This window comes from Lampetra planeri, chromosome 9, assembly GCF_965212315.1.
Source record: "Lampetra planeri chromosome 9, kcLamPlan1.2.h2, whole genome shotgun sequence".
Classification (NCBI taxonomy): Eukaryota; Metazoa; Chordata; class Hyperoartia; order Petromyzontiformes; family Petromyzontidae; genus Lampetra; species Lampetra planeri.
The window spans coordinates 4,343,831-4,363,629 of record NC_136115.1 but is presented as its reverse complement, the minus strand read 5'-3'; the positions used below and the strand labels follow the sequence as shown (position 1 = coordinate 4,363,629).

Below are 19,799 nucleotides of genomic sequence, written 5' to 3'. Positions count from 1 at the left end.
GACTCGTTGTGCGTGAAAATTAATGTTCGTGAAAATTTTTTACCAAAATGTTACACTTTTTAGGACAAAAATATTATATTTAATTACCAATTGCTTAATGGTGCAATGCAATCATCTGACCCATAGGTGGCAGCCATCTCAAGCCAGAGGACGAGAGGACTCTAGCCGCAACGCATATAAAGGATTTATAGTGAAAAACTTTGTTTTTACGGGTTATACTTATTTTAAGCTTGTGGTCTGGTTAAGGCCGATTACTTTGGTGCAGGCAATGCTACCCCCACCCCCCACCCCCTTTGTGTGTTGTTAAATATAATTGTTTCCAGTCTGCATGGCATCTTTCCGTTGCGATGAGTTTTTTCGTAGTTTACAAATTTTAATTAGGACGGGAGCAGCTGGATCAGCCCATGCGTGCGAGCATGCTCACATTTGGCATACAGACGGCACGACAGAAACTTGTTATGATGCCTCCACAACAACCAAAACTATGAACTAAAAACTATGTATCTTTTTTCAGCTAAGGCCCACTGAGCTATATGGCTCTTTTTCAGAAGTGACCTGGCCACAAATGATAGCTGAACAAAGTGGATAATCACGTGGAATTTATATCGGCCAAATACTCTTAACGCATGTTTCTAAATGTGGAGGGAAAAATCGGAGGACCCAGAGGAAAAGCCACACGACCACGGGGAGAACAAACAAATTTACAAATATAAAGGCATCAAGGCCGGGATCGAACCCACGACCTTCTGCATACCAGGCGAGGGAGTTAACATCTCGCCACCTGGTCGTTGTACTGGCTCATTACCCTTCAGGTGGGTGACTCAGGCACACCATGGCTGCATCTCTGCCTGAACCACCCAATCCAACATTCAAACACTAAAGGCATTTGCCACGTGTGAACCTTGCACAACCCACGAGTGTGTGCGATGAAGGCGCAGCAGAAGGCAGGCATCTTGCCATGCTCATTAAAATCATCCCCAAGGGCTGTTTCGTTGATCTGCAAGTCTAGGCTGGAATTGCAAGGTCCTGTCGTGTTGGCAGCTTGACGAGCCACACGTAGAGCTGTCAGCTGCCCGGTTTAGTCCTCTCTTTGGGGAAATTAAACAGTCTGTAGTTCCTCCATTCTCATGGTATTGTGAGATATTCCTCTTCCCATGATATTGTCCCGTTTTAAAAATATATATTTGTACTTAAAAGGTAGCAATCCTAGCCAACGGAGTGGAACCGGAGTCACCTGCTTGGGGATTTGGCCGAAGTTGTTGATGAATCCGATGGTGGCGGTGAGCTTGAGAGGGTCGGTGATGCTGTAGATGTCCACCTGGCCCTCGTAGAAGAGGTGGTGGAACACGTTGGTGCTGGCCACGGCCATGGGGCCCTGCTGCTTGCAGCCGAAGATCAGATCGATCCACTCGTGAAGGTGAGCGCTCACGTAGTCGCACTCCAGGGCCTGGCAGGGCCGAGATAATTCCTCGTCACCCCTCCACTGCGTCAGCGCTACCGTCGGCTGCATCATCGTCGTCACCATCATCATCGTCATAGTCGTTATTAGGCGTGCACTCGTGCATTGAATGAAACCAATTACTAGTAAGCTCATGATACGTGTGTCGGGTCATCAATTTTTTTGTCGTACAATGTTACTGTTGCATTTTGGCGAATGGAGAGAATTAAATTGTGTAGAAGAAACACAAACACGACAAAAGGAGAAGAGATTATTTAATCGAATCTTGACCTTCAATCGCAGAAATTCACTGAATTGCAGGAGTGGTGAATTATTGCACGCCTAATCAAGAGCGTCTGCATTGATGTTGGCAACATAATCAGCATCATAATGGCTAAGGTATTACCTTTGGGGGTAATTAAAATTATTAAAATGTCAGTGATATCCTGAGCGCAATGGTAACACCATCAAGCTCCTAGCACATCTCATCGAGACAGCAATTACAGTGTTGACGGGTACTATTTTAATTCCGTTGACGCTGGAAAACCATGAAATAATGAAAACGTTTTTTTTCTCTGGAACAACAGGTCGTCGAGCACAGAAGTGGTGATAAGGAAAGAGGAATATACGGCACGATTGCAATAGTGTGGTGCGAGTGGGGGGATTTTGTAGATGATCCACTGATTTGTGCACCGAGCTTGGGGGAGATATGAGTACACAACGCAATAACGGAGGGGTCAGGCTCAGGATATAAACCGAGAGAGAGAGAGAGAAATACAATTGAAGAGGGACGATGGTTACCTCTCGATGAACCCGGATGAACTCGCGAGCATCTCCTTTGGCCCAGTTTGGCAAGAGGACCTCTCCCAGCCAAATCCCATTCTGTTTGCAGCCTGCAATGTAGAAGAAGCAAGTTGTGTTCCCGTTTAAGTTCACTTTTCCTGAAATGTTTGGATTTTTATTCTGCAAAACATATTTCGATCATACGAACAGGGTCACCTATGATCACTGTTTCATTGCTTTTATGGCTTTATTTTGGTGATTTTCGAAAAGTTTTTTGGTTTGGCCATGTTTGTTTGTTGTAGTACAGAGTTAGACTGATGGCCTTAATCTAAGTTGTCTTGTGGTTGTTGTTGTTTGACTTGCATCCCACTGGGATTTTTGCACACAGTGTTGGTGTACGGTGCTTTTTCTGCAATATTTTGCTGTCTTTTCTTGGATTTTCTGTTTGCACATAGTCACTTTAAGATGTTTTCTTGTTCATGTTTTTGTTTTCCGATTCAAGAGCCGAATGGCTCACAGGGCTATACCTAATAAATGAACTTGAACCTAGAGAGACAAACCAATTTCCATTTGGAATTCTCCCCGTAGCAAGCAAAGAAGAACTCCGGATGATTGTCGATTGCTTCAACAGATGTCTCTATTCACGCTCGTGCCTCACCGTATGTGTGGCTTGCAAAGAATGTTCTTTGCATGGATTGAGCGGTAGCATGAGCTAAGATAATACCCCGTATTTATTTTTCGAAAAAAGCCTCACCAGGCTCTAGTTTGGCCAATTCCATTTAAGGAGAGTTTTGCACGTGGGGATAATACTAAAACCAATGCAATCTCCTGGCCACCTCGCAACTGGATTGACAAAACAACATATGAACGTGTGTGGATTGACAAACCACGTTTGAACGTGCGTGGTTTTTGCGTGCAGTCTTTGGTGACTGGGCTGACATCCATTAACTCCACTTGAGAACCCGGTTTGATCGCGAGTGGCCGACTCCCGGATTCGCCCCCAGGATTTCATCAACGCCCGCTCAAGTGCCCTGACACGCTTTCGCCCCCTTGAGCCACTCCGCTCAACTTTCGCTTGTTTCTATTTAGTTATTTATTTATTTATAAAGAAAGCAGTGCAAGCCTTCCACGCTGGTGCTCAGCGCAAGGGTGTTTGGATGTAAGGCGCCGATAGTCCTCGCCAATCACCGAGGTTATAGTGGTTGGAGTTTTGCAGGAAATCCGGGAGGTAGAAGAATTCTGGGATGAGCTCCTTGACGTCGGCCATGTTGTTCCTGGAGGCGGACAGCCAGGCGTCTCGGACGCTGTGGAACATGCGGTCAGCCAGATCAAAATGTCCGCCCTGTCGGGGAGGGTGCGGGAAAGGGGTTACAAAAACACAAAAACACGAAAACGCCAACGCCATGAGCAACAAAATCAACACGTGAAATTGTATTAACTTCTGGCAGAGGTGGCAGGATGGCTCAGAGGTCAGAACACTGAGGCAGCACTGCTGTTAGTCGTGGGATTGAATCTTAAGATTGACTGCAGAGCGTCCCACTCCCACAGGCACTCAAGGAAGTGGCTTATCATCACGTGGAAATTTACAGCAGCCAAATACTCTAAACGCACGTGTTTCAATGCAGAGGGAAAAGCCAGAGGACCCGTAAAAAATCCACGCGACCAAGGGGAGAACATGCAAACTCCAGATATACAACAGGCATCACGGGTCAGGGATCGAACCCACGACTTCCTGTATACCAGGCGAGCAAGTTAACACCTCGCCGCCACGGCGCCCCTTAACAAAGCCCGACTGTCTTCTTGGTTCTTTCGGTAAAGTCACGTGACTTTACCGAAAGAACCAAGAAGATGAATCCCTGCAGTCACGAAAGCTTTAAATCGAAAAGCCCGACTGCTTTGTGGACAACTGCCTCGTGGCTGCGAAGCCGCACTCACCTGCAGGCGGAGGAAAGTTTGCGTGAACGGTTCCATCCGCACGAGGTAAGAGGCGACGATCATGGCCGACGAGTAGTGCGTGCCGTAGTGGTAGGCCGGGGTTTCACCTGCAGACGCACGTCGCAGCAAACGTTCACGTTACAAAAATTCAGTCATGTGTCCGTATAGCTCTCCGATGATGCAATGCCCCCTTTCTCTCTTCCCAGCCATGGTGATTTCAACTCACTTCGCTGCAACATTTGTATCCAGCTCCAATTCCGATTTAAAGCTTTCGTGACTGCAGGGATTCATCTTCTTGGTTCTTTCGGTAAAGTCACGTAGAAGGGAAGTAATAAAATAATAAAAATAATAAAATAATAAAAATAAAACGTTATTAAATTCCGATATAAAGCTTTCGTGACTTCAGGGATTCATCTTCTTGGTTCTTTCCGTAAAGTCACGTAGAAGGGAAGTAATAAAATAATAAAAATAAAACATAATAAAATAATTCTCACGACGTTTCGGCTACAACGCAAGCTTTAAATCGAAATTGAACCGCCTCTACGGGGAGGGATTCCACATAACTTTGAGATCCTTCAACAAGCTCCGTGATAAGAAGGCTCAGCAATCGAGTCTCTATATATAAGCTCCAAGCTTGGCAGTGTCTCATTCTTCACCTGAAGACGGCTGCTTGCGTTGTGGCCGAAACGTCGTGAGAATTATTTGATGTTTTATTTTTATTATTTTATTACTTCCCTTCTACGTGACTTTACCGAAAGAACCAAGAAGACAGTTCCAATTCGTTAAGTCCGTGCCCGCATTCGCGCGCGCGCGCGCGCGTTTGCTCTCCAGGGCGAATGCGTGAAACGCAAGCTCGTTGCGTATTTCCAGTCGTCGCACACCGATTGCAAATTGCCGTCGGCGTGTTTGAGTGCCGGAGGAGCCGCCAGCTGTACCGTTTGGGTCCTCCCAGTCTTGGTAGCGCTTCTGGAACTGCTCCAGGCGCTCCATCGTCTGCGCTCCCATCGGTTTGGACATATCCCGGAAAGTGCGAGGGTCCGTCAGGTCAAGCTCCTGCTCCCACCCAACACAGAGAGGAGATATACAACCAAAACACTGTCCTTCACGAAGCACACTTTGTCATTTGAAAGCCGTAATAAAAGCCACGTGTTTTATAGAAATGTATCACGCAGCAAGTATGCACATGGAGCCAATGTGTATGTGTGCTACAGGCGTTAATGACAATTGCTGACACTTCGCCACAACATTCTAGTTCGGCTGGTTTGTAAAGCCCCGTGCACAAGCAACATAAACAACAAACACACTGATATCAGCGCGTTGCTATGCTGACAAACAAAATGATTCATTTTTGCCGATGAGTGCTTTCCCCATCACGTCCTGAACATGGTTCGATGGCCCACTGCACACACGTATCTGGTACGTGTATCAAAGTGCACGTGGATATCCGTATCTGGTACGTGGTGTATCATAGTGCATGGGGCAATTCGTATCTTGCACGTGTAAATTCGTATCTGGTGCAGCCAGTGGCGGCTCGTCAATAGAGGGCGCAGGGGCGCCGCCCCCATCAAGATTCAAGAATAAACATATACAAAAATTATATAAAAATACATAAATAAAATATTTTTTTCATACGATGTGCCGGCTGGTAGTAAGAAAAGCATCAGCATTTAATAAAAACTGGCTTTAATCGGTCAACTATTTTCTATGTTTTTCAATGTGTTTCATGCGGGGCGCCGGACAAATGGATGTCTATGTGAGACTTTAAATTTTCGGACAGCATGTGACCTGAAGCTGGTCTCTAATTGGTTTCTTAAAGATTCTCCTCGGGGCGCAAGTCGTTGCGTCCCTGGCCAACCAGAATTGGATACATGTTATTTTATCCAATCTGATTGGTTCTCGTCACCTGTCATTCAAATTTACGCTCTGGGCCACTACTGCAAGTGCGCAGGCGACATCACTTCGACACTTGCTAGGCTGATCAAATTTTTTGTGTAAACAATGGCAGCAGTTCATCCAAATTCTGTAATTTATTTACAAAAAAACCCTTTCACAAGGCTTTCGCTGGAAGAAATAAAAAAGATAAAGGATCTCGGACCGGACCAACCCGATTTACAAATCCAGCAGCAGGCCAGTGACAGACGACGAAGCTACACACGAAGCTTCACCCGCGCTTGTTATGAGAAACGGAGGTGGCTGGCTGGATGTGATGTTAGCAATTCTCTTTTTTGTTTTCCCTGTCTTTTATTTCAAAGTGTCGGCACTGAAGTTTTGTGGACAACGACGGGGGTAAGAGACCTCAAACATCTCTCTGACAAATGCAAACGTCATGAAAGTAGCTGCAGCCATATTGATAATAGCATGAAACTAACGTTTTTATGTTCAAGTAGGAAACATGCTTTTTGGTACTTTGGTCTGAAATGTATATAAAAGAGAAACATTTATGTTCAAGTAGGAAACATGCTTTTTGGTACTTCTTTTGGTCTGAAATGTAAATACAGATCATCAAAATTTATATTCAAGTAGTCAAAATGGTTTTTGGTACTGCTTTATATTTATTTGCCCCCCTCAATAAAATAAAAAAAATGCGCCCCCCCAAAAATAAATATCACCAGCCGCCACTGGGTGCAGCCGTCCTCAGGTGAAGAACAGGTCTGTCGGAAAGACGTCGTGAGAATTATTTTATTATGTTTTATTTTTATTATTTTATTATTTCCCTTCTATGTGACTTTACCGAAAGAACCAAGAAGAAGGCATTATTTTAAAAGATATTTTGCCGCTAAATGATAAAGTGGTTTGATTTGAATACGTGTAAATTCGTATCTGGTACGTGTATCATAGCGCACGTGGAAATTCGCCCCACTCGCGATTTGATGAACTGTCACAATTGCGGGTTGAGGTTCGATTCAAGAATATGTTTATTTATAGTGAATGCAGCTATATCTCTCTCTTGGCTGCAGGGTTTACACGACAACATCACAGCAGAGACGAACGGCAAACAATCGATTCTTACACACATGATTCGGCGTATCTCGAGTTTAGGAATCAATGTTGATGAATTGCAATTCATGAATGACGTGCCTAATGTAATGCATGTATATTACTGGTAGGAACCTCCTGGTTCCACCAGCCCACAGGGGATTATTGTGTCCGTCTGTCGTGCAGGGAGGGGCTGGGTGGGGAGGGAGGGGCTGGGTGGGAGGGTGGGGAGGGGCTGGGTGGGGAGGGTGGGGCTGGGTGGGGGGTGGGAGGGGTGGGGTTGGTCACCCCGTGGTGCCCTTATAAAACTCAACGTTTAACCTACTCACGCCGGCTTGTGCCCACCCTCACAGTCAGCCATATTTGCGGAATACACCACGCCGCCGTTGACCCTGGCCATTGACCGAGTAACCCAACGTTCCTACCAGCTCCCTCCGCAGGAATGAGTTAAAATATATTGTTTTAAATGTCAACCCACTGCTAAAGGCCTCCCCACACCAAATCACCGTGGGGGTATCTGTGACTGCCCTTCACCTCCTATTAGCGCGGTTGGCCAAGTACGCTGCAAAAGAAGTTCAATGTATATTCATAAGTGTGTGTAGATAACAAATGTGTGTGGACACGCACACACGGGTAACAGAGCTCACATATACCTCGGACTGGTAGTCGGCCAGGATCCAGGGAAAGACGGGGTACTGCATGAGGTCGTTGTAGGAGCGTCCGGCCAGCGTGTTCAGGTGCATCAGGTACTGGAAGTTGCTGATCTCCCCGTGCTGAGGGAGGGGAAGGGAGGTGATGGCAACAGTCAAGACGCACGACAGAGTCAGAATCTTGAGTTTCGACTGGAAGAATCTGATGAGGTATGAAGCTCTTTTCACAGATGTCCAGTAGTGGTGGGTCACAGTTACAACAAACAATACAAAAACAGATCGCGGTGGCAGGTAACGGAAAGCTAAGCGAGTCGCTAAATATCATTATAAATAAAAGATATAAGTACAAATTGCATATGTATAAAAATTATTGTCGATTTTTCAACGCCAAATGAAATCTTGGGGCAAGGTGGCAAAACAAAAACAGTCCCAGACCACACCATGACCAGCACACAGTCCCTCAATAAAATTGCACGTTAAAATTGAACTGTCGATACATTGCTAAAGATTAAAGTTACAAATCACATTTGCAAATGTGGTGAAAGTCAGAACTAATCTTCCGTTCTAGATTTGAAGCTTTCGTGACTGCAAGGTTTCATACTCTTAGGTTTTTTCGGTAAAGTCACGTAGGTAAATAATAATAATAATAAAATAAAACTAAAATAAATGAAAATAACTCAATTAAATCACGACGTTTCAGAGGCAACACAAGTCTCCGTCTTCAGGTGGGACCGTCACAGCCAAATTTACTGTATCAAAATTTGGCTTTGACCGTCCCACCTGAAGACTTGTGTTGCCTCTGAAACCTCGTGATTTCATTTAGTTATTTTCATTTATTATTATTTTATTATTATTATTTTTTTTACTAATCTTCCGCTTCAGAATATTTTTTGAAGGAAGATTCATGATGTTCAGGCAGGGAATAAGGTTGTTCCAAAACGTTGGTACTGCAATAGCAAAGCCCTTGTCACCTCTTACAATTCTTGTTCTTGGGATAGTTAAAATAAAAATTACGCGGATGTCTTGGGTTCCTTCCGTTTGACAATCGGGTTCATGAATTAGCGAAGAATAGCGCATGTTTATCAATGCGAATGTTATGGATGAACGGGGCACAATGTACCGTAGATTTCTTCTTGATTGAAGTGATGTGAGATTGAATTTTAAGTCGAGGTCACAATGGTGGGTCCTGTATGGTACATCCGGTGCAAATTGAAGATCAGAAGGATAAAGCGGGTTTAGTATATTTAGCGATTCATAAGGAGCTGATCTGTAAGCAGCGTCATTGTAGTCGAAGTGTGGTTGAATGATAGCCTCAACAAATTTGCAGGTGCAATCGAATGGGAAAACGTGTTTTTTACTGTATGAAAACCCCTAATTTTGATTATATTTTCTTTGAGATGTTATCAATATAGGGTTGGAATGTGAGCTTTGAAACAATCACTAATACCATGTATCTGAAGCACTCTGTTCAATGTTGTTTCCGATATCCGCAACAGGTGAAGGGAATGAAATCATAGCAGCGAGTCTACCTGTGCCGAATCCATTCGTTTTTTTATCTCTCTCCCAATTGTGCACACTGGTGCCATGTCATGAGATCAATTGTTCGCTTGGATCTCTTGCAGAGCAGTGCAACTCGGCGTTAGAGATCGGCCCACAGAAACGGGGACTCACAGAACGACTCTTAAACGTACCATTTATATTTATTTATTCACAATCTAAGGTTTATTATGTTTTATTTTTATTATTTTATTATTTTCTTCTACGCGACTTTACCGAAAGAACCAAGAAGATGAATCCCTGCAGTCACGAAAGCTTTAAATCGAAATCTAGGGTGTATAATCTTGATTTGAAGCTTTCGTGACTGCAGGAATCCATACTCTTTGGTTCTTTCGGTAAAGTCACAGAGGTGTATACTTTTTCATACCCCCTGACTAGATATGAAGGTTCATCTCACGGCAGTTAAACCAACGTTTTTTTTGTTATTCCCAGAGCTGCGATATTGATAAATGACGTTAAATTTTTTTAATTTGATGTGATGATTTTGCATGAAGCCATTGGTGAGGAGGCTGAGACCATTCACTTGCTAAGCTTAAGAACCTGGCGATTGAATTCTGGATTCAAATCCAAGGCCACAGCATTGCCAGCTCAGTGATCTGACCTCCAAGCTACACGGCTGCCTCTTGGAATCAAATGTTGACTCGTTCAACTGTAATTGCTTCTTGTCTATTCTTGGACTCGGCAATTGAATCAGTGATTGCTAAACGTGGCTAGAATCATTTTAGAAGCAGACACGCAGGCCACCAAAGCAGGCTCTTCCAATTTTATTTAAATGTGATTATTATAATTTACAGCTGCTGTACTTTTTTTGTACTCACTATATATGTATCTGTTATTCTTATGGTCTACATTTTGTGTTTTCAAAAAGTGTAATTTAAAAAAATATCTTTTGTAAATTTGCACTTCCATCCACCTGTTGGATTTATTTATCCTGTAAATCCTAGCTCCTGTAGATGTCAATGGACTCTCAGAAGCTGCTTCATATAAAATGAGTTGATCAACCGTAAATGTCGAATTTAAAAAAAGATCGGCGCAGCAATACATCTTGCAGCATTGCTATTTAATTCCGTATGAATTGCCAGGGGAGCATGAGGATTAGCATGGATTCACTTTAATTCTGGGCAAAAACAAATGAAAGGACTTAAAGTTCTTCACAGGGCAAGCTCTTGAATACTAATGAGGAGTGGACGTACACTCTCTCGGTTCATTGCCATCACGGGCGCGTAATGCCCCCCGCCGCTACTGCCAAAAGAGAGTGTTGGGCACTCAGGTGATGACGAAATAATGAAACGGTGGCGACTGTGCTGAGACCAATAAAACACACTACACTTGAGCGCCTGGTTCAATCGGAGGTGGCTGAAACCTGGATTTGAATGCAGGGAAGTCTGCTGTTCTGGCTCTGTGGCTACGACAGGGCAGCTTGTGAGCCGCTGTGGCACTTGGGACATCTCCATCTCGGGGGTAAAAGGGTTTCGATTATCCGGTGAAGATACGCACCACCCAGCGCTGCGTCACCGATCGCTCTCCAACCAGGCCGCTCAGCAGACCCGACCTGAAAAACAATGCAACACCGGGCTTTAATTTCTATTCTTGTTGCAAGACCATGGTTTTAATGCTCAACTTGTATGTTTTGGGAACACAATGATTGAAACAAATTAGGCCATTTAATCGCCATCATGTCGAGAGACAACGAAATTACATTCCGTATTGAATGCACCATCAATTGTAAAGAAATGGTCATGGGATATGACACCAGGAAACTACTTCTGAAGTCTGTCCAATAATTATCATGGTTGGCTACGAAAGAAGTTCAACATACATCCTATTGTATAGGATTTTATACTCCCAACACTAAAAGCAAGTTATTTAAACCAAGATATACATTTTCAGCGGCAGAAGTGGGGTCAAATATAATTAAGGCATCAATGTTCGCTGAAATCACATTACATTGCAGCTCAGTCTTGTTTGTATGGCTGATGTAGAGCCCCAATTATAGTTTTACTTCGAGGTGCTTTGGGCCAGATAATTGCTCCAGGAATACAGAGTGTATCGCTGCGATGCCTCCTTCGTATTTGTGAATCGGGCTTTGAGTCGTTGTGCGTTCCTCGATCTGTCGTGCCGGGTAACCACAGTCACACAACGGAGAGATTTCTTTCTTCTTTTGCGCATCAAGTATCCACATCTGCTGTTGCGATGGCTTGTGTGTGGCTGTGGTTTTGGAGGTTGTGGCCCAGAAGCTTTGCGGAATATCGGAGCCATGGATCATTCTGTGTCGGGTCTTTTACAATTTTTTTTAATTTGTCGATTACAATTCAGTGCAAATAACGCAATGATAATTGGAATCAATCCCAAGTTTATATGGTGGGTTTTTGCACATTCATTGGGAAGTGTACTGAGGCCATCAACTCGCTACCCTTGAGAACCCAATCTGGGTGGCCACTTGAATCTCAGTGGTGCTGGCTGCTAGGTGACCTGTTGTGGTGTTAGCACCCCCCCCCCCACCAACCACCTCTTGGATCATAAATGCCCACATCAAAACAAAATAATACCATTTTCATTAAATTTCGATTTAAAGCTTTCGTGACTGCAGGGATTCATCTTCTTGGTTCTTTCGGTAAAGTCACGTAGAAGGGAAATAATAAAAATAAACCATAATAAAATACAATTCTCACGACGTTTCGGCCACAACGCAAGCAGCCGTCCTCAGGTGAAGAACAGTTCTGTTGGAAAGACCCAGAAGCTTCGCAATGTCGTGAGAATTGTATTTTATTATGTTTAATTTTTATTATTTTATTATTTCCCTTCTACGTGACTTTACCGAAAGAACCAAGAAGAACATTTCCATTGTTGTATCTTCAAATCTTTACACGCATTTTAACCACCATTACGCCCCTTAATCAATTTACTGCTGGTTCAAGGTCTCCCCGTGCCCTATCAGTCGTGGGGGTTATTTAACCTTCACCACGCCGGTCGATACCGGTTGGTGGTGAAGAACCTCAGCAACAGCTCCGCGCAACACTCGCAGTCGATGTTAGCCTTTGATTGGAATTGAACGCACGCCCCGGGGCTCACAGCGCAGCATGCCAACAAGTGTTGCTATCACGTTAATAACATTCCTATCATCCGACTAATTACCGTGTCCTTCTCAGTGCCAGCTCACTCATCTGCGCAGATTTTGGTTTATTGCAAAGGAGCGTTGGTGAATGCTGGCAATGGTGTTCTGAGTCAAAAATACTAGGCAGGCGTCAGCATCCTCATCCGTACTTCACTCACAATGCCAACGTGCGCTTCTTCAAGAGAAAGTTCTTCGCCGTGCATGTGGCGGGAGACACCGCTATCTTTAGCCAACCCTTCCGGCTCAGTGCGATGGGAAAATGACAACGATTTCCAGCTTTAACCCACTCAATTGTTCCCTGTGCTGTAGACAGGAAACCACGCAGGCTCGAAAGCAACAGACGTTGAATGGATAAAATGCAACACCAAAAATCACCTTTCTGGATTGCAGCTTCCGTCAAAAGAACATAGTTCGTTTTTTTCTTTCTGAAATTGAAATGTCTCGATCCTCGCCTTATCAAGGACACTCACTAATCCATGCTGACACAATCCAATTTAAGAGCACAACTGAATCGATGCCCGTCAGTAAACGCACGCCCACCCACAAACCATAGTGACCTATCAGGCGCGACAACAGTTACTGAAGCTGGAGGGGACATCGCGATCCTGCCCTCGGAAGTGTCTCTTGACAGCAGGGAATTAATCACTGGCTCCGCACCTTAGCCAATGTTGAACTTGGCTGAAGCGGTGACGGATGAATTAGCCAAGCGGCTGCCGTGTGAACAGTTCAAATGTGGCTGGGAACCTCCATCTGTAAGCTTCCTGGTGGGGTCCCTGAAGCCAAAGTAATTATACCTGACAATAAGCATCCCAGACCAAAGTATGTGGGTACGGGTAGGCCGTGAGTCACTGGTGAGTAACCGTTTGTCACTCATTTCCCAACGTCTTGTCTCTTCTCACAATTCAAGTTCCTAGAATCAACCCACCCGCGCCTGCAACATGGCTTCATCCCAGAGGTCGCAATCAGGTACCCGATACCCGTACCCTACCCGATACCCAGCCGGGTACGGGTAGGGTACGGGTACCCGATTGCGACCCTGGTGCGGCCGGGTACGGGTAAGGAATCAAAACCCGTTTGCGACCTCTGACACAGGCCAGCAGACCAGCAATATACGCCACGGTGGCGAGATGTTAACTCCCTCGCCAGGTATGCAGGAGGTCGTGGGTTCGAACCCGACACTGACGCCTGCTGTATATTTGGAGCATGCATGTTCTCCCCGTGGTCGCGTGGACTTTTCTACGGATCACGTGCGTTTATAGTATTTGGCTGCTATAAATTTCCACATAAGCCCCTTCGTTGAGCTATCATTTGTGGCCAAGTCATTTCTGAAAAAGAGCTATGAAGCTCAGTGGGTTTCACCTGGTAAAATCAAAAGTTTAGTTGAACGCAATTCCTCCCACTCACGGCACCTCCCACCTCATGCATAATGTACGTGGCAGTCAGAACGTTGCCTGGCAACGCCACACAACAGTTGGCACGCAGACAAGGGGCCTCACTGAGCCCAAGTTGTGGCTCCCTGGCTGGCAGGCAAAAACAAATCACTGGCCCTCTTCGAGTTCAACTTCAACGGCCGCCGCTTCGATGGCAACGTGAGCGAGCTTCGGCGGCCCGCAGTCGAAGACTGAGGGAGGTGAGGGGGGGGGCTTTGTCGATGTGGTGGAGTGGGGCCAGTACGAGGACCTCAAGGGGGGGCTTGAGGAGTCAGATTGTCGCACTCCGGCCTCTCCACTGCGAGTGTGGCTGGTAAAGTGGCCTCTTCCAGACGTCCTCTGCGCTGGCCGCGGAGAAGCCGACCGGGGCTCGAAGACACCACATTTTGCGCGCGCCTCGCGCAGTAACGGTAAGCTGCGTGCACATTTTTTTTTATTTAAACAAAGTTTTTCAATGTTTTCGGCTCTCATAAGAAACATGCGTGAACCCTTTTCGTCTTTTTTTTCTTTCGTGGCGGCAAGTGAAAATGGACGGTTGCAAAATACGACGCCGCTTCGCCTGTCTGATAGCCATATCTTTCCTTAATGGGCATTTCCTTTCTGAATGCTAAAAGAAAAATAAAACAAATGAGACCAAGACCAAAGTAGACAGCACGAGCCTGCCGGGTGAGATCAACTTGTTTGTCCTGTCACATTTCCCGTGGCCAAACGAACTCTGGGTCCGCTGGACCGCAACGCCGTTGCGCCGTGCCTTTTCAATTAGAGAAACGTGAGATTCAGGGCGGACATCCGTTACCCCGGCGCATACCGATGGAGCCCACACAGCGAGCGTGTACTGTTACCTGTGCTGCGCAGCGGCCGCAGCTATGGTAACGACTGCACGGCATTCATAGCGAACGTGGCCCTATCTAGGCCAACTCATGTGGCCGTATTTTACGTGCCGTCACCTCGGCAACTGCAACGTGGCGAGATGTTAACTACTTCGCCTGGTATACAGGGGGTCGAGGGTTCGATCCCAGCCCTCACGCCTGCTGCTGTATATTTGGAGTCTGCGTGTTCTCTCTCCCCGTGGTCGTGAGGATTTTTCCCCGGGTCTCATCGGGTTTTTCCCTCCGCTTTTCGAAACGTGCGTTTAAGAGTATTTGGCTGCTATAAATGTCCACGCAATAAGCCACTTCGTTGAGCTATCATTTGTGGCCAGGTCACTTCTGAAAAAGAGTTATACAGCTCTGTGGGCTTTACCTGGTAAAATAAAAATAGCATACTTTAATAGTTTAGTTTATAATTGTGCTGTGCTTAAATACGGCGGCCCGCGTTGTCTCTTCTCGGTTTTCGCAACTGGCGTTAAGCTTTTCGGTTGTTAGGTTTTGAAGTCAGTCATCCAAAAAACAAGGAAGAACTGGAGCGCAATGAATGCCTTGCGTACAGTTTGTGTATTTGTGTGCGCGAGGGGCAGCGGAAATATTTTTAGAGCTGGGTGTAAACGAGGTGCATTGACCTCGTGCTGCATTCAGCTTCCTTCGAATGTCCATTGTTATATACTCGTCAATTAAGCGTTTGCAACACGTAAACAAACTGGAAAAACACTGCAACTTTGCTTGCAAAATTCGAATTAAAAAACAAGAACAGAAATATGGACCTCCTCATTCTAGAAAAGGCCATGCTACTCATCAAGTTTATTTTGACCTTGACTGTTGCGAAAAGAAAGTAGACGTCGGCAGGACATGTCGCTAGAAGGGATGGTGACTCGCGGTCGAGACTAATGACGGAGTGACAGCCAAAGGAGGGAACACGCCTGAGTGGAGAACCACCGTGGAGATGGAGTGATGAAATCAGTCTCATGTGCAGGAGCTGGATGGACTGTCTGTCACATTGCAAGACCATGAGAGATGGTGACGGCTTAGGGAGGCTTATTAGTGGACAGAAACATGCGTTTATAGAGTATGTGGCTGATATAAATTTGCACGCGATAAGCCACTTCGTTGAGCTATCGTTGGTGGCCAGGTCGCTTCTGAAAAAGAGCTACATAGCTCAGTGGGGCCTCACCTGGTAAAATAAAAAGAAAACTCTTGAATAGTTTTGACTCGAGGCTAACCGAGCCGTGTGTGTTCGTTGCTTCCCGTGCAGAAGCCATCATGCCCAAGAAACGCGCGCCCAAGGGCCGAAAGCTGACGCTGAAGCAGGCCAAGGCGGCCGTGCACAGCACCCCCGACGGGAAGAAGCGCCTCAACCTCAGCAACGCTGGCCTCGCCACCTTCCCCAAGTGCCTCCTCAAGCTGAGCGACGTCGACGAGCTGGACCTCAGCCGCAACGCGCTCCGCGTCCTCCCGCCCTCCATCGGCAAGTTCGTCAACCTCCGCTCGCTCGACGTCCACAGCAACCGGCTCGAGAGCCTGCCCGAGTCGCTGGGCCAGCTGAGCGGCCTGCTGCACCTCAACGCTTGCAACAACCGGCTGGTCACACATGGCCTCCCCGAGGGCCTCGCGCAGCTTCAGAAGTTGCGCACCCTCAACCTGGGCCTCAACGAGCTGGACAGTGTGCCGCGCTGGCTGGGCCATCTCAGGGAGCTCACCGACCTGGGTCTCTTCGACAACGCCATCGTGGGCCTGCCCGAGACCGTGGCCAAACTGCCCAAGCTCCAGAAGCTCAACGTGAAGCGGAACCCGCTCGCACTGGCCCCGCCGGAGACGGGCGGCGGGCCGGGTGGGGGCGAGCCAAGCCCCGAGGAGGCGTCCCTGCTGCTGGTGCACGAGTCGGAGGTGTGCAAGCCTTGCCTGGCCTCGTGCCAGGAGGAGAGGGCACGTAGGGCCGGCCTGCTCAAGAACACCAACAAGGGGTCCAACCGCGGGGTGGGAAGGTTTTCTGGGCTCATAACGCCCAACTCCGTGGCGAAAGAGACGCAAACTGCCTGGAGATGAAGCGTATTTCGGCTACTGCGCCATCTCAGGGATGTGGGCGACGTTTAAGACGGAGGTTTAGAGGGGGGTGTTTGTGCACGGGGTACTTTGAGAGCAGCAGCAGCAGGACGCAGAAGTGTTACAGCAGAGCGAAGTTAACCTTGGCCCCGCAAAGCCACCTACTTCTCTAGATTTAGCCGATTAATTAAATGACTTACACTTAACTCGGCGTTCGCCAAGAACACTTAATTAACCAGATTGGATTGTTACACACATTTTTACTTGAAAGTGAAATGTTATAATTTCAATAGATTTTAAGGGAATGTACATGCCATAGAGTAACAGTTTTACACTTAGGTGGGTAAAACTAATTTAAACTGCCCAAGCCAATCAGAAAAATAAATCTGGACAGTGATACAAATATTCTTGGTTCTTTCGGTAAAGTCATCATGTAGAAGGGAAATAATAAAATAAAATAAATATAAAACAATACAAATTCTCACGACGTTTCGACTGCAACACAAGCAATCGTCGTCAGGTGTGATACCAATGTTTACCGTCACTGACAAAAATTAAACTCCGATGCAGGAAAACACCATCAACACCGAGCGCGTCATGGTTCCACGCGAGTTGCATTTCGCTCACCCAGCCTCCACACTTGCGTTGGGGTTCTGTCCGGAGACGCTCTCACTGCTGTCCGCGAGGGACGGCGCGATCGTCAAAAACCTGCGCTCGTCCGGGCGACAAAGGGGACACCACTTTGAGATCGCCTCGCCGCCCCCAACTCCACAGTCATCGCACACGAAAGACAAAGATTCCCCCGTGGAGCCTTTAACAGACTTTAGTGGCTGTCAGAGAGCACCTATGAAGGCCAGCACAGGCATGCGAAGGGGGTGGGCGGCCAGCACCACGCCCGGCCGCCTTTGTCTTCCGAGTGCTGATGTTTTACACACTGCATCAGGTACTCGTTTGAGGCTGAGTCGACAGAGTGGAGGCCCAGGACCGGTTCAGATAATTGTCACTGGTGTTGGCCATGAGCGAGAATCGAACTCGGGTCGCCGGGTTCCTAGCGCAGCAACGCTAACCACTGTGCTACCGCTCCCCCATCATCACCCACACACACACACGGCACATTCGTAGAAAAACTAAGTGAGAGCTCGTTAATGTTCATGGTTAAGTCTACACCCTGATGATCTTTATCACTTCGTGCTTTGTTTGCAAAGGCTTTTAAGCTCGTGATTTGGTGCTTAACACGCCAGAGGCCTTACCTTTGGTACACCTTGTTTCTCACCCCACGCGGGAACACCAGGAGGTAGTTCCTGCCGTCGTTTGAGAATACTTCCACGGCCATCGGCTACACAAACATACCAAGAGGAGGATCTCAGCGGCATTGCGGTGTTACGTTTGACGAATCAGCGCGCCACTTGAGTGAACGTTGTGTACAAACTCATTCGCGATTAAATGTCTCTTCTTGGAAAGGAGGTGGCGTCGGTGGTTTCTGATGAAAAATGCTGTTTCGCACGAGCTCAGCTCCCTGCTCTTGACAATGTCAGGGCTTTGGGCTGGGCCATCGAAAAAAAAGATGGTGGTCACCGCATGGCGCTGCGCTTTCAGATGCGCTCCTGCGGCCGTCTGGAACGCTCTTCCTTCCGACATTAGGAAGCCACTGGAGAAATGCACTTCTAAATCTAGATTGAAAACTCATTTCCTTAGAGCTGCTTTTTGTGTTTAGTTTGTTGTACTTCCCCCGCACCTCCGATTAGCATGGTTGGCTACGTACGGTGCGAAAAATGTTCAACACACACACACATACATTGCTTGCATCCACTGACATTATGGACCTTATTGTCTCCATAACTAAGCAGTAAATAGCCTGTCAAACTCCGGCTGTGTGTCCCGGCAAAATGACCTAACTAAACAGTATGAATGCTTCATAATGCACAGCAGCTGTACAAGTCTATATTTCATTTGGGATATATTTATTTTTACTAAGACGGTTCGTAACGTGAAAAGAGATAGATGGTAAAAGTTAGCCAACAAAATTTCTGATTTTTAATCTGATCTGCGGCTCAGGATACAACAAACTATTCATCAAATCAGCGGAGCCAAGGTGGGCAATGGGCGAATCATTACGTGCCAAGAGACCACGAGTGAACATTCATGATAACAGAAAGGGGTCGCACGGCAGCGCAGTGATTAGGTCCACTTCACTATGAACCCAATGACTTGAGTTCGATTCCCGGCCACGGCGAACACCAGCGGTGAGTTATCCCTGAAGCAGCCCTGGGCCTACCCCTCTCACCAACCCGCACCGACCAGCGTGGCGAAGATCAGGTAAACAGACCCCATGAACAACATGGCACGGGGGAGCCTCCATCCTGTCGTGAACTGACAAGAGGAGCTGGGGTTGATCGGCACGGTACGGAACGGAGAAGAGCGAGCGAGGGGTGGCACCTGCAGGAGGTAGCGCCGCTTGTGCACCTCGCGCACGCCCTCGTAGCTGAACTTGCTGCACGCGCGCTGCGGGTGCGACGGAGGCGATCGGGTCCCACGGGGAATCACCGGGTCCTGCAGCCTGGGTGGCGAGACCACCCGGAATCGCACGCGCAAGGACGAAGGGAGTCAGTGCCGTGTCGCGCATTCTCCCCAACGGTCAAACGCTTCATCCAATGACATAGGGAAAATGATGATGATGATGATGACTGTTTCATCGCAGGGCCGTCAAGGAGGGTGGCAGCTTGGGGACATCCGGCCTGGTCATGAAGATGATGATAGTGATGCTGTTGAGGACGATACAGGAACCAACAACGGTGCTTTTGACAGCCATGATGGAATTTTTTTTGATGTTCCAGCAACGGTTCGTATTGTTGACGATGAGGCTGCTACAGCTGCTGATGAAGCTGCTGCTACAGCTGATGAGGCTGCTAAAGCTGATGAAGCTGCTGCTACAGCTGACGAGGCTGCTGCTGCTACAGCTGATGACGCTGCTGCTGCTACAGCTGATGAGGCTGCTGCTGC

The 19,799-nt window shown here is 47.0% G+C and overlaps 2 protein-coding genes across 10 annotated transcripts in view; one reads left to right on the top strand and one right to left on the bottom strand.

Moving 5' to 3' along the window:
- LOC144720587 (WD repeat and FYVE domain-containing protein 3-like) overlaps positions 1-19,799 on the bottom strand; it is a 129,295-nt gene that overhangs the window by 15,104 nt on the left and 94,392 nt on the right. For all 9 annotated transcript variants that reach the window (XM_078597428.1, XM_078597429.1, XM_078597420.1 and 6 more), the window contains 10 exons: positions 19,236-19,356; positions 18,050-18,135; positions 17,427-17,507; positions 10,837-10,891; positions 7,786-7,905; positions 5,092-5,209; positions 4,157-4,263; positions 3,410-3,563; positions 2,240-2,331; positions 1,235-1,447 (listed from right to left, as the gene is read on the bottom strand). In XM_078597428.1, the coding sequence (XP_078453554.1) occupies positions 1,235-1,447; positions 2,240-2,331; positions 3,410-3,563; positions 4,157-4,263; positions 5,092-5,209; positions 7,786-7,905; positions 10,837-10,891; positions 17,427-17,507; positions 18,050-18,135; positions 19,236-19,356 (1,147 nt within the window). The remainder of the gene's footprint in view (positions 1-1,234; positions 1,448-2,239; positions 2,332-3,409; positions 3,564-4,156; positions 4,264-5,091; positions 5,210-7,785; positions 7,906-10,836; positions 10,892-17,426; positions 17,508-18,049; positions 18,136-19,235; positions 19,357-19,799) is intronic.
- LOC144720589 (leucine-rich repeat-containing protein 18-like) lies at positions 14,123-18,260 on the top strand. Its single transcript, XM_078597432.1, has 2 exons — positions 14,123-14,294; positions 16,012-18,260. The coding sequence occupies exon 2, from the start codon at positions 16,020-16,022 to the stop codon at positions 16,800-16,802; it is 783 nt and encodes a 260-aa protein (XP_078453558.1). The 5' UTR covers positions 14,123-14,294; positions 16,012-16,019; the 3' UTR covers positions 16,803-18,260.